This window comes from Symphalangus syndactylus, chromosome 13 (genome assembly GCF_028878055.3).
Source record: "Symphalangus syndactylus isolate Jambi chromosome 13, NHGRI_mSymSyn1-v2.1_pri, whole genome shotgun sequence".
Lineage (NCBI taxonomy): Eukaryota > Metazoa > Chordata > Mammalia > Primates > Hylobatidae > Symphalangus > Symphalangus syndactylus.
This window is the reverse complement of record NC_072435.2, coordinates 111,692,383-111,705,373: the sequence shown is the minus strand read 5'-3', so window position 1 is coordinate 111,705,373 and position 12,991 is coordinate 111,692,383. Positions and strand designations below refer to the sequence as shown.

The 12,991-nt window shown below is 37.6% G+C and overlaps 1 protein-coding gene across 4 annotated transcripts in view; it reads left to right on the top strand.

The window, feature by feature from the left end:
- The window catches only part of MED13L (mediator complex subunit 13L), a 327,929-nt gene that overhangs the window by 265,663 nt on the left and 49,275 nt on the right, over positions 1-12,991 (top strand). For all 4 annotated transcript variants that reach the window (XM_055236713.2, XM_055236712.2, XM_055236715.2 and 1 more), the window contains 6 exons: positions 128-322; positions 693-881; positions 4,827-4,992; positions 7,202-7,306; positions 10,969-11,700; positions 12,510-12,735. In XM_055236713.2, coding sequence (XP_055092688.1) covers positions 128-322; positions 693-881; positions 4,827-4,992; positions 7,202-7,306; positions 10,969-11,700; positions 12,510-12,735 — 1,613 coding nt within the window. The remainder of the gene's footprint in view (positions 1-127; positions 323-692; positions 882-4,826; positions 4,993-7,201; positions 7,307-10,968; positions 11,701-12,509; positions 12,736-12,991) is intronic.

The window sequence follows — 12,991 nt, the reverse complement described above, 5'->3', positions numbered from 1 at the left end:
GGAAATAAAGAACAATGTACATTAAGTGATACTGTAACCTAACCTAAAATTACCACATATGTAGTGTTGCACTTAAGTAGGAATTATTTCTCTAATGTTTAGCATGTGTTTCTCCTCCCCTCCATAGTACTGGTAAGTCCTTATGGCTTAAATGGGACGCTAACAGGCCAAGCATACAAGATGTCAGACCCAGCCACTCGTAAGTTGATTGAGGAATGGCAGTATTTCTACCCGATGGTGCTAAAAAAGAAAGAAGAATCGAAAGAGGAAGACGAGTTGGGATATGATGATGATTTCCCTGTGGCAGTTGAAGTAATTGTTGGTAAGAGAAAATATTTTGCCTGAAGAACTTTATTCTTCTTCCTCTTCCTTAATTTAAAAAGATAATCATTTAGATTCATCAGAAATAATCTCCATAATTTTCCCATCTTTTTAAAGAAATTCTCTTGACACAGTGGTATATGCTGAGTAGTTATCTTGCCTGAAGCACCCTTGGTCTGTGTATTCCAAATGCTCTTATCATCATGTTGGAACACATGTTTAAACAGCTATTAACTTATGAAAGAATGGAGCCTATCACTGTTGGCAGTACTTCATGAGCATCTCATTTTCACCATTGGAATCATAAAATTGGGAGTCTTGTATGAATTCTTTCTCAGTCCTGATTCTTTCCCTGTTCTCTTTGCCTATAGGTGGTGTTCGGATGGTTTACCCTTCAGCATTTGTTTTGATCTCTCAGAATGACATCCCGGTTCCTCAGAGTGTTGCCAGTGCTGGAGGCCACATTACAGTTGGGCAGCAAGGGCTTGGTAGTGTGAAGGACCCAAGTAACTGTGGGATGCCTCTGACCCCTCCCACCTCTCCAGAACAGGCTATCCTAGGTGAGTAGGATCCAGGAGTGTCCTGGGGAGAAGAGATCTCAGACAATTGTATAGTCTACCTGCCATGGAACAGGTGAGAAAACAGAAATTCCTGTTGGAAGAGATGGAGGTGGTAGAGTAACGTAAGGATTTTACAAAATGGAAAAGGAAAACTATAAACAAACAGAATTCATACACTTCAGAATTTTAACTCTGTCCACATTAGTCTTTATTGTTATTAAATAGTTTAGATTTTATTAAGGTTTGCACACACATCTGCCCCTTCATGTGTGTATGTGTTCACATATAGATAAAATATAGGGTTTTTTGTTTTTTTTTTAATTTTGAACAACTGAAGAATACTAAATCAGAGAATAGCTGAAGCCTCTGCCCCAGTGATCATTGTCAGCCAGGGACAGGCCTTGAACAACTCTTTTCCCTGTTGGATGTAAAGATAGACTAGTGCTTAGTAGCTCTGAATAAATATTTTTCCCTGTCAGTAAAGTGTCTGCATTAATAATAAATATTAATTTTATGGGACAGTTTTGACAGTTGGAACTGCCTGTCTTCATGGAAAAATTCAGAAATTGTTTAAATTGGGAACATTTTTGCCTTCTTTATTGAGTAGTATAGTTCCTATATTAACTTTGCTATTGTTGTAGTTGACCTCACTTTAATTAGAACTGTGGTCAGTATGGAGAGGATGCTCATCATACTTGAGCTGAAATGAGATTATTTATTTATAAGCATTGAACGTGGGCCAAGCTGGCAGGAACATTAGAGTAAACAAAGCCTTGGCTGCTAAACTTTGAAAATAAACTGTCAAGCCTGATACATACATAATCCTCATGAAAATTACCAGAGTAAGACAAAATTTCAAAGTTTCTAGCACAATGCTTGGCAATTAGTGGGCATTAAATAAATGTTTATAGTTAAAGAAGATATCGGGGAAAAGCATATGCTTTGTGATTGAACGCACCTTGTTGTAAAACCTGGCTATATCGTTTACAAGGTGAGTGACCTTATTTAATTCTCATAGTTTTTCTGAATCTCGGTTATTTTTTCTGATAAATACATACTTTATTGGGCTGTTGTACATACTAGGTAATATATACAAGTGCTTGGTAAACAATAAAGTCATATACAAGTGGTAGCAATAATTTAAAGCAATATTCAAAACTCGAAGTTTAGCACACATGGTCTGGAGGTAATTACTCAGATGTTTTGTGGGAAACATAGAAATGGACATGTCTGTTTTTAAGAGCCATGTATTTGCTGAGATGGTTAAAAAAAAAAAAAAGAAGAAAAGAAAAGTACATCCAACGCCAGGCATGGTGGCTCATGCCTGTAATCCCATCATTTTGGAAGGTCGTGGCAGGTGGATCGCTTGAGCTCAGGAGTTTCAGACCATCCTGGGCAACATGGTGGAATCCTGTTCCTACAAAAAATACAAAAATGAGCTGTGCATGGTGACAAATGCCTGTAGTTCCAGCTACTTGGGAGGCTGAGGTGGGAGGATGGCTTGAGCCCAGGAAGTGGAGGTTGCCGTGAGCCAAGACAGCATCAGTGCACTCCAGCATGGTCGACAGAGCTAGACCATGTCTCAAAAAAATAAAAAAGTACTTCCGGCTTTCATTTGGTAGAGCAGAGAATTTGGATGATTCCTTGTGAAAGGATTTGTCATCAATCAACTATATTAAACTAAAAAAGAGCTTTCATAGTCTTTTGTAGTAATCATCATAGAGAAGATATATTAATATAAAAATTAGAATTACCAGTATTTTGAAGTTTTTAATTTCACATCACAATTTGGATTTTTAACAATTGCACTACATTAAGTTATCCACTTTTGTTATCTGTTTGTTTTTGTTTTGCCTTGTACTTAGTGAAATTTGTATTCAACTTGAAATTGAAGGCCTGCTGTGGACATGATGCTTTGACCTCTGGTCAATTCAGAACTCTTAATAGTCATAAATCAGAAACGAGGTTTTTTTGATGGGGGATTTCAATGTGGACTAATTAACTGTGGATCTTCAAATTCCTTCCCCTTTAACTCTGTATGCTATTGTGTTAGGCCTTGGATAAATAAATCCCCTGGTGTCGCCTTATTCCTTAAAACAAACACACACAACTGAACAAAAGCTGCCGATATCCTTGCAGTAAAATGAATTTGCCTAAATTTTCATATCATAGAATGTTGAATTACAGATTAGGAGTCTTAATGCTGTATCAGAGAGTATCCTGGTCAGCCTTGACATTCTATAGTTGAATGCCATATTTTTCTAGATACAGGACAGAATGGGCTACTTTGCCCTCTTAAAAAACAGCAAGGTTCTCCTGGATTAGCAGAGGGTTTAGGAGGGCCAAATAGTATTAGTGACATTACTCATACCTTATTTGGATTGGTATATCCACTTGCCTCCTTGTTTGATATGTAGAGGTAATTGCAAGTAACAGCATTCAACATGTATTTTAACAGATTGGAGTAACAAGTCTTGTTTAATTCCATCTAAGATACCACTCAGATTTTAGTTCAGTCATTTAAGTGCTACTGAAAAGCTTCAACCTAGCTTTAGTCAGAAAATTCTCTTTGGCTTGTTTCTCCCTACTCTTTTCTTTTCTTGGTCATAAATTGTTTCTTTATGATACCATGGGTATAGATCTCTTTAGCTATATCATAGGATGTTTTGGAGAGAAGGTCTGTGTTATCTGCTTCTACTTCTGTTTATTTCTTTAGTTTGCCTAGTTTTATAATTGGTGTTTGAAAAGCAATTGTAAAATAGAAATTAATTCTTTTGCATTGTGAACCAAGTTGGGAACTTTTAAAACGTAGCAAAGAAAGTTCAAATTTCTTGTCTCATTTGTAATATAGTAATACTTTTATCGGAAAGAAGAGCACTTCATTTCCTTAGAATATAAGCATTTGGGTCTTTCTTTTAAATAGACGTAAGCCTGACCATTCAGCTTATATTATCATCATCTTTTATTGATGATAAGAATACTTAGTTTGTGTTATAAAGTTGCTTCTTTCTTTTTCATCTTGACTTTCGTTAAGATGTTTTGCATCATAGTTCTGTTGAGAAGAAAATCCATAATATATACTTACTAAATCAAATAGATGAAAGTGATTCAATCAGAATTTAATACTGGAAATTGACTTTAATATTTGTCATATAAGATAGAAGTAGTAAAATACTCCAAATGTAAACAACAACCAGTATCATCAATAATCATAATGAACATAGTTGAAAGAAATAGATTATATTCATAACCACTGTATTTGGAAAAACTAAGTGGAGTTACTAGAGAGAAAACAGTGAATTTTTAATCCTCTGAAATAAAATGTCAAGACAACCTCTTTCAGTGTTTTAGTACTAAGTTTTAAATACATAGTGCCAGGCATAAGGACAAACAGTACCACACACAAATTTGAAATTTGACCTTGTTAAAAGCTTTGTGCCATTACTTTCTTTTTCCTACCCAGGGCACTGTGTGCTGCTGATGTACAGCCATTTAGCTACATGAGTATAAAGCTCCCTCTACTGTTCCCTTTTGCCTTGAAACTCATTGACTGTGTTAAGATTTAAAAATCTAAAACAATCAGTGGAAGTTTGCGCCTTTAATATTGTGATGTATGTACCCTTCCTTCTAAGTTGTTTCCAATACATGTGGAGTAGGAGTGCCTATGTATGTGTGTGCCCTTATGGGTGTGTGAGTGTTCATCTAATTAATTGATTTAGGGAGAAAACAAAGAATCATATGGACAGAGTTCCAGGGAAAAAATCCATTCTGATACAAATTGTACTCATGATTATAGATAGTGTTATTGCCAGGGTATAGGGGAAAAGCTACATGTATTTGAGTTTCAACAATTAAAATGCATATTTATGTTAAATAAGATAGCAGTCTATGAAGTAGGAAACCTTTTCAGAAAATCCTAACGTTCCAAATTGCCTTTTTTTTCAGGTGAGAGTGGAGGTATGCAGAGTGCTGCCAGTCACCTGGTTTCCCAAGATGGAGGGATGATAACTATGCACAGTCCAAAGAGATCGGGGAAGATTCCTCCAAAACTCCACAATCATATGGTCCATCGAGTCTGGAAGGAATGCATCCTCAACAGAACCCAATCCAAGTAAGTTTTCTGGATTATGTGTAGATCATAGTTTAGTAACCATCTCCTTGATTGCTACCTGGAAAATGTCAATTATATTGCACTATTGTGTGACCAAACTTGAGAGGTCATCGGATTGGTATTTCATCTTTTTGAATTTAATAGAATAAAATTTGAAATAAAGATGTTAAAATCAAGACATTTACTGTACTTGATTTCATTATCGAGGAAATTTTTGAAGTTCCTGATACTGTACAGATTGGCATGGTGTTGACCTAATATTTTGTATCACAGCTGGCACAGGGATTCACCATGGGTATCAGGACAGTAACCAGTGGGTTTGGTTTTTCCTTGCATATCAATGTATGAATGCATCCCTATTATGAAGGGAAAGAACCTTCCTTGCTGATTTACTATTGTATACCGGCGTTAGTTGTAATTAACAATACATTTTTGAACTAGACTGATGACAGTTGGAGGGGTGTTTATTATCTGCCGTGCTCCTGTTTGTTGATTTGAGAAAATTATGTTCTTTTCTTCCCCCACCTAACTTTCCTTCCTTTCCAGTCTCCCTGCCTTTCTTCTTTAACATACTTTTGGAAAAGGAGAGAATTGATTTTAGAAAGGACTGCTGCTGATTATTTTAATTGCCTAAACGGTAATGACAAACAGGAGTCAATAAGTGCTATTCCACTTACCAAGATTTATGTAAACATAATCAGCACAGTTTCATATCTGTTTTAATATGAGTAGATGTCTACTCTTGACTAATGAAAGTAGACAAATGAGTCTTGATTCTCTGAAGCAGAATGAATATGGACATGCATGTCAGTAACATCCGATAACTTCCCTCATTTAGAAGCCAATGAAATGTTTCTTAAGTGACTACTATTCCAAGTTTTTATACAGATTTAAAACCTGTCCTTTGGACCCAGCTTTTAGCAATTTCATACTAAATATTTCTTGGCCAATGAATTGATTCTAGAATAGTCATTCTATTGATGTAATAGAGAGCTCTAAAATAATTGCAGTGGAAAATCATGTCACGTTCTAGAATTAAAAAGAGATCTCTAGTCACTTTAAAATGATCCTTTCCTTTAGAATAATTGGTACAGATATTTTTACTTCCATCTGCAATGCCTAGATTATTTCCAAGTAAACATTTTCTTTTTCTTTTCCTTTCACTTATCATCTTTGATTTTTAATCACCATCAACCTTACACCTCCACAACTCTTAACAGATCATAGTCCCTCTCTCAGCGGTACAGAACAGGGAAACGAGACAACCAGGAGGGCAGTGGAGGGCAGAGTGGGAGAACTCCCTGTAGAGCCACTGCAGAAACACTTCGCAGTATCTGCTGTAGTAAAATCAGCAATCCCAAAATACTGCCCCTTATTGTTAATTTCATTGTATAATAAAGCGATCTGCTTTTTGCTACCAATTATCAGTAATATGTAGGAGATACTTCTATTTTCTATTTCACATTAGGAGTGCTGCTCTTAAATGCTAATAAATATTTTACAGGATGAGTATCTTATTCAAAGTTCGTGGGACCAGAAGTGTTTGGGATTTCAGATTTTTTTTAGATTTTGGAATATTTGCATGTACATAATGAGATATCTTGGGGATGGGACTTAAGTCTAAGCACAAAGTTCGTTTATGTTTCATGTGCACATAGCCTGAAGGTAATTTTATACAATGTCTTAAAACAATTTTGTGCATGAAACAAAGTTTGTGTACATTGAACCATGAGTAAGCAAGGGTGTCTATCTCAGCCACCCACGTGGATAATCTGGGATTGTTTGGCATCACCATCATTCCTGACTCAGAATTTATATGCTACTGATAAGCAATCACCTCAGCCTCCCAAGTATCTGGGACTACAGGCAAGCACCACCATGCCCGGCTAATTTTTGTATTTGTATGTGTGGGGTTTTGCCATGTTGCCCAGGATGGTCTCAAACTCCTGGACTCAAGCAATCCGCCCATCTTAGCCTCCCAAAATGCTGGGATTACAGATATGAACCATGTGCGCCCAGCCAGATGGAAACATTTTGAATCCTGCTTCCAGTACATAAAACAGGTTGTTTTATTCATTGGTTGCTCTGAACTACATGTCAGCAGGATACCATTACTATGTGAATGAAATGTATTCAACTCTTGAACATTTTTCTCCCCAGGGGTATGGGTATTATGTTCACACATAAGTCACATTTTTAACCTTTTTAGGAGGAGCCAAGTGTCAACTCCAACTCTTGAAGAAGAGCCTGCTAACAATCCTGCTACTTGGGATTTTGTGGATCCAACCCAAAGAGTCAGCTGTTCTTGTTCCAGGTAGGTAGTAAAAAAGGCAAAATAGTAATGGATCGAATGATGGTGCATCTTGTTGATTCATCTCCTGGCCTCACAGATCAGTTCTTCCTGATTCTCCATTCTCCTCCAGCAGAGAAGAAAAAGATTAGTTTTTTTCTTATATGCAGATGATACAGTTTTATTGTCAGGACTCGGAGTTTGTTAGACAATCAGCCCTGTTAACGTATTGCTCCCACAACTTTTTTCTGGTTAGCAGCTTCAAAACTAAAGGCATCAGTTTGACAAGACAATTCTTAGCCCTTTAAATGACTTTATTCAACTACTCTTAATTTTAAACTAGAGATACATTAAAAACAGATTGGCTTGAGTCAATAGAATTTGGAGTAAAGAGACTTTCTGTAGGTAATTTGTTTTGTTGCTAGCAGTGGTGTTTTTTGATCGAGACAGGTATTTGGTCACAGCTGCTAAAAGCTAAAACTGTTGCAGTCATGATATCTTGCTTATTCATTTAGTTCTTTGGATACGTCCTCAGATTGCTTTTTTGTAGAAAATTTTTGCATTCTTCCTGGATATTCCATTGACTTACCACTCTTTGTTGTAGTAAAGAATCTTATTGTCATGGGTTTTCATTAGGGTTCTTAAATTCTTTAAGCGGGCGTAAGTCTTAACCCCCAGCTCATTTGACAATTAGAAGAAGTGGTGATGATTTTTCACCTAGACTGGGCTATTTTGAGTAGCCCTGCTTCTGAAATATACACTTTCAAATCTGATACTGTTCGATGTTGATAAAAAGTTCAGGTGAGATAAGCATATTTAGAAGATGGCCATTCCTGTCTCTGGTGAGATCAGGGCTTCTTAATGTAGCATGAGTGACTTGGCTTCAGGCTGAGGAGGTAGTCCATACGCCCCTTGCATATATGCAGACTGCTGCGTGTGTACACTTAGGGAATAGCTTTGACACCTTTTCCTCTTCTCCCCTGCCCCTTGAATTGATTCTTTTATCAAGCTCTGCCTTGGTAGCCTCTTGTTGAGAGATGTAAGGATAAGCCTAATGAAATTCATTATTGATTTTTCAGGGAGGATGTTTTTGAAGAAGTTGTTTGCTCATTAAGGGTTCCCTCTCTGAGCATGTGAGAGCCTCTCTCTGGTGTTAGTAGGTGAATACCTACTGTACTATTGTCTCTAGGCTGTCGTGGATTGTGTGACAAAAATTATTTTCCCTGTAACTTTGACTTATGGACAGCTCACAGCCAAGTTAAGGCCCACCTTTAGCACATACATAGGATATAAATTGTAGTGTATTTAACTTTTCTTTCATCTTATTTTCCCTGCTCTTTCCTTAGCCCAGATTTTTTCACTTAAAAAAATAACATATTTACTGATTTTTACACATTTTTATTAGCTACCTGGAATTATTTTTGTAACACGTTAAGTTAAATAAACAAATAATGCGTTCCTTTTTGTTTTCTGGAATTATTGTTGTATTTCTTTGCCAAATGCACATATCTTCAGGTTTTTTTTTTATAACCATATGCATTAGCAAGGCACCATTCCATTGACTTTCCAACTTCTGTCCCAACCTGACTTTCACATAGTCTTGTATTTTGGGGGATGCCTTTAAGAAAAATCCTTAGGCTGGGTGCAGTGGCTCACGCCTGTAATCCTAGCACTTTGAGGCCAAGGCAGGCAGATCACGAGGTTAAGAGTTCGAGACCAGCCTGACCAACATGGTGAAACCCCATTTCTACTTAAAAAAAAATACAAAAATTAGCCAGCCATGGTGGTGCGTGCCTGTAATCCCAGCTGCTCAGGAGGCTAAGGCAGGAGAATTGCTTGAACCCGGGAGGCGGAGGTTGCAGTGAGACGAGATCGCACCACTGTACTCCAGCCTGGGCGACAGAGCAAGACTCCATCTCAAGAAAAAAAAAAAAAAAAAGAAAAATCCTTAATTTTTGCCATGTATGCTTCCCTGCAAACCTGGGACCCTATTGTCATTTTTATCACAATTTTCTCTTCGCAGCCTACAGACTTTTTAGATGTAATCCGTCACTGGATTTCACACTGACTTCCTTTGAAATGCCTATTGTAGTCTTTCTCCTTTCCTTGTTCTTTTAGTCATGATCTATTTCTACATGCTTGGGCCCTGCCTCAGGTTTCTTCCTACCACCAGTCACCCATATAGTATGCCGACTTCGTGTGATTTTCCCACTGCCTGCACCAGGTTCCTTTCCTGCTGAGACGTGCTGTGATTCTCTCCTACCTCTACTGTGCATTCCTCATTCTAACCTTTTTGCAGTGTAGCTGAATCATTAAATACAGTTGAAAAAACTTACTTTATGATTAGATTATCCACTTTGCAAAAAATCTTTACTTTGAAGAGGGTATCATAAAGTATCTCTCAAAGAACTAGTATGGGTAAATGCTCTCTGAGAAAAAAAGTCTAAAAGACTTTTAAATTTTAGGTTTTAAAATAAGTACCTTCATAAGATATTGAGATACTTTCTGATGAGACATTCACATGTTACTGTGGTACCATGCTCGTTGGGCTTAAAGACAAGAAGTTCAGGAGTGTTTGATTTATTTTTTTAGAGTAGCAAAGACTTTGGCAAGAGTATTTGCAGATTATCTGCTGCAGGATTACCAAACCCATTATGGTACAGACCACTCCTTCCACTATTTAATGGCCTTATGGAGCAGGGCAGCCATCCTGCTGTCCCACTAAACCATCCCATTATGCCCCACAAATCCGTTTTACTGCTCACTAGGGCATCATTTAGTGCAATGCAGCAGTAATTTAATGCCACCCTAGTGGCCTCAGAGAGTTACTACTACACCGGCAGGAGAGCTCACATTTTTACCCGGGAATGATTTATATATCGGGAGGTACTGGCTGACCTGCAGTATAACTTTGTTGTACAGATTAAACCTTGGCATCATCTAGTGGGCTCTTACTGAGCCATTTTTCACACCCATGCTTGCCAAGAAGTGTGTTAGGATGTGAGCCGACTTGGTTTTTCTGCTTAGATGGTTCAGGTGCATTTGTGTATGTGTGGTGTTAACTTCTGTCATTTTAACGTGTCTGTAAGATCCAAAGTTGTCTTTTATCCCTTCTTGCCTAGATATACTGGCACATAAAGTTTCTAGTATATTTATCCTATTAAATGTTCTTAGGATTGAAACTTACTGTTTTAGTTCCACACTTTGAGGCAGAGTAATTGCATAGTTATTTTATTCCCAATTTACGGCACTACAAGCCATTATAAGCCATTCTATATTACAGTTAGTAGAGTGTTATAAAATAGAAATTGGAAGCTTTGTTTTTTCTTGGCAGAGAATCTCCTGACTCTACTCTCATGGTTTTAAGATGCAGTATGAATAGGTTATCTGAGGCCCTCACCAAATCTAAAAGATTTGGGTTTTTTTTTGAATCAGTGATTTGTAGGGGTTAGCAATGTACTTTACATCTTTTGTTATGCCCATTTCTTATCTGCTTAACTTGTATGTGATTGATTCTTCATTTTTCATTAGGGTGTATTATGTTTTTTAGTTATATAAGTATAATTAAAAACTAGAGCCGTTTTATATGTATTAGTACATCTAATGTATGTTTTAAAAGGCAAAATTTTGTCAGAGAATCTCTTTTCTTAATGTTATAATGATGTAATTATTTACTCTCATTTTAGGCATAAGCTTTTAAAACGTTGTGCAGTAGGACCCAGTCGACCTCCCACAATATCTCAACCAGGGTTCAGTGCAGGACCATCATCATCTTCATCTTTACCACCTCCTGCTTCTTCTAAGCACAAAACAACAGAAAGACAGGAGAAAGGAGACAAGCTGCAAAAGAGACCCTTAATACCATTTCACCATAGGCCCTCTGTGGCCGAAGAATTATGCATGGAACAAGATACACCAGGACAGAAACTAGGGTTGGCAGGGATAGACTCCTCCTTAGAGGTGTCTAGCAGTAGGAAGTATGATAAGCAAATGGCCGTGCCTTCCAGAAACACAAGCAAGCAAATGAATCTGAATCCTATGGATTCACCTCATTCCCCTATATCCCCTCTGCCACCAACACTCAGCCCTCAGCCACGAGGTCAGGAAACAGAGAGTTTGGACCCACCATCTGTCCCTGTGAATCCAGCACTCTATGGAAATGGACTAGAACTCCAGCAGTTGTCTACTCTGGATGACAGAACTGTCCTCGTAGGCCAAAGACTGCCTCTCATGGCAGAGGTCAGCGAGACAGCCTTATATTGTGGGATTAGGCCCTCGAACCCGGAGTCATCAGAAAAGTGGTGGCATAGTTATCGTCTCCCACCCAGTGATGATGCTGAGTTCAGGCCTCCAGAGCTCCAGGGTGAGAGATGTGATGCTAAAATGGAGGTAAACTCAGAGAGCACTGCGTTGCAAAGGTAAGACAGCTCTCTGCACCACCCACCCATCCACCGTAAGGGCATGGGCTCCCTCCCCATCTCTCCCTGCTAAACTTTCAGGTTCAAAACTGAAGTAGGCTTTTCTTTGTCCTTCTTGACTCTGGATGTGGAAAATGTTTAATGGTCAAATGCTTTGTCCTACTTACAGGTTAGCACACATGTCATTTGACACATGGGCTTATAAAGAACTCTTTATGCCATTTTAGTACACTCCCAATATATTAATACATTTTTGCCCTACTGTTTGTTAATTAAAGAATATAGCTTTATAAGACTTTCCATATTGCTATCAGTGCCTTCTTTGTATGTTGACATTTTTGAGGAAGGCTTTGCCTGCATTCAGGTGTATGTATCATATATCTAGTATAATATTTATAGCTCTTTTGAGCCACCCATTCTAAAACTTTACATAGATTATCTCATTTAATCTTCACTGTACCATATTATGATGCTAATTTTATAACTGAGAAACTAGGGCCATGCAGTTAGTAAATGACACAGATAGAATTTGAACTAGGCAGTCTGTCCTGAGAACCTGTGCTCTTAAGTGGAATTGATGAACTGAGAGACAAAAACATATATTCTTGACAAAGTATGCTAATTTTTGTTTAATCATGAATATAAACTGTAAAAGCAAATCACTATCTCGGTGAATTTTTAGTTGTTTTTACAAAAAGTGTAAGCTTTGTAAATGCTTTAAGTCATAAATGCTCTTTTTTTTTTTTTTTTTTTTTAAGAAACTTATTTAACTTTGTTTATCTTGTTTAAACTGTCATTTTGTCTTTTAGACTCTTAGCACAACCTAACAAACGGTTTAAAATCTGGCAAGACAAACAGCCCCATATGCAGCCACTCCACTTCCTTGACCCATTGCCTCTATCACAACAACCTGGAGACAGTTTGGGAGAAGTGAATGACCCATACACCTTTGAAGATGGTGACATAAAATACATCTTTACAGCCAACAAGAAATGCAAACAAGGGATGGAGAAAGATTCCCTGAAAAAGAATAAGGTACCATTTAACAGAGAGAGAGTCCAGCATGGTGTGGGTTTCTATCTATGTCAGTACAACATGTGTGGGAAGACTTTGGAGGCAGAACGTTTGAGATAGTCTTGCCTGATTGCCCTGTCCCCATATTCATGCTCTTGGTACTATTGTATTGAACAGCGTATTGTTCCTTTTTATGTCATGGCTCACCTTTGTTTAAAAGTCAGCCGAACATAAATGAAGCCTCATATTTTCCAGGCTATAGCTTGTACAGTGCATG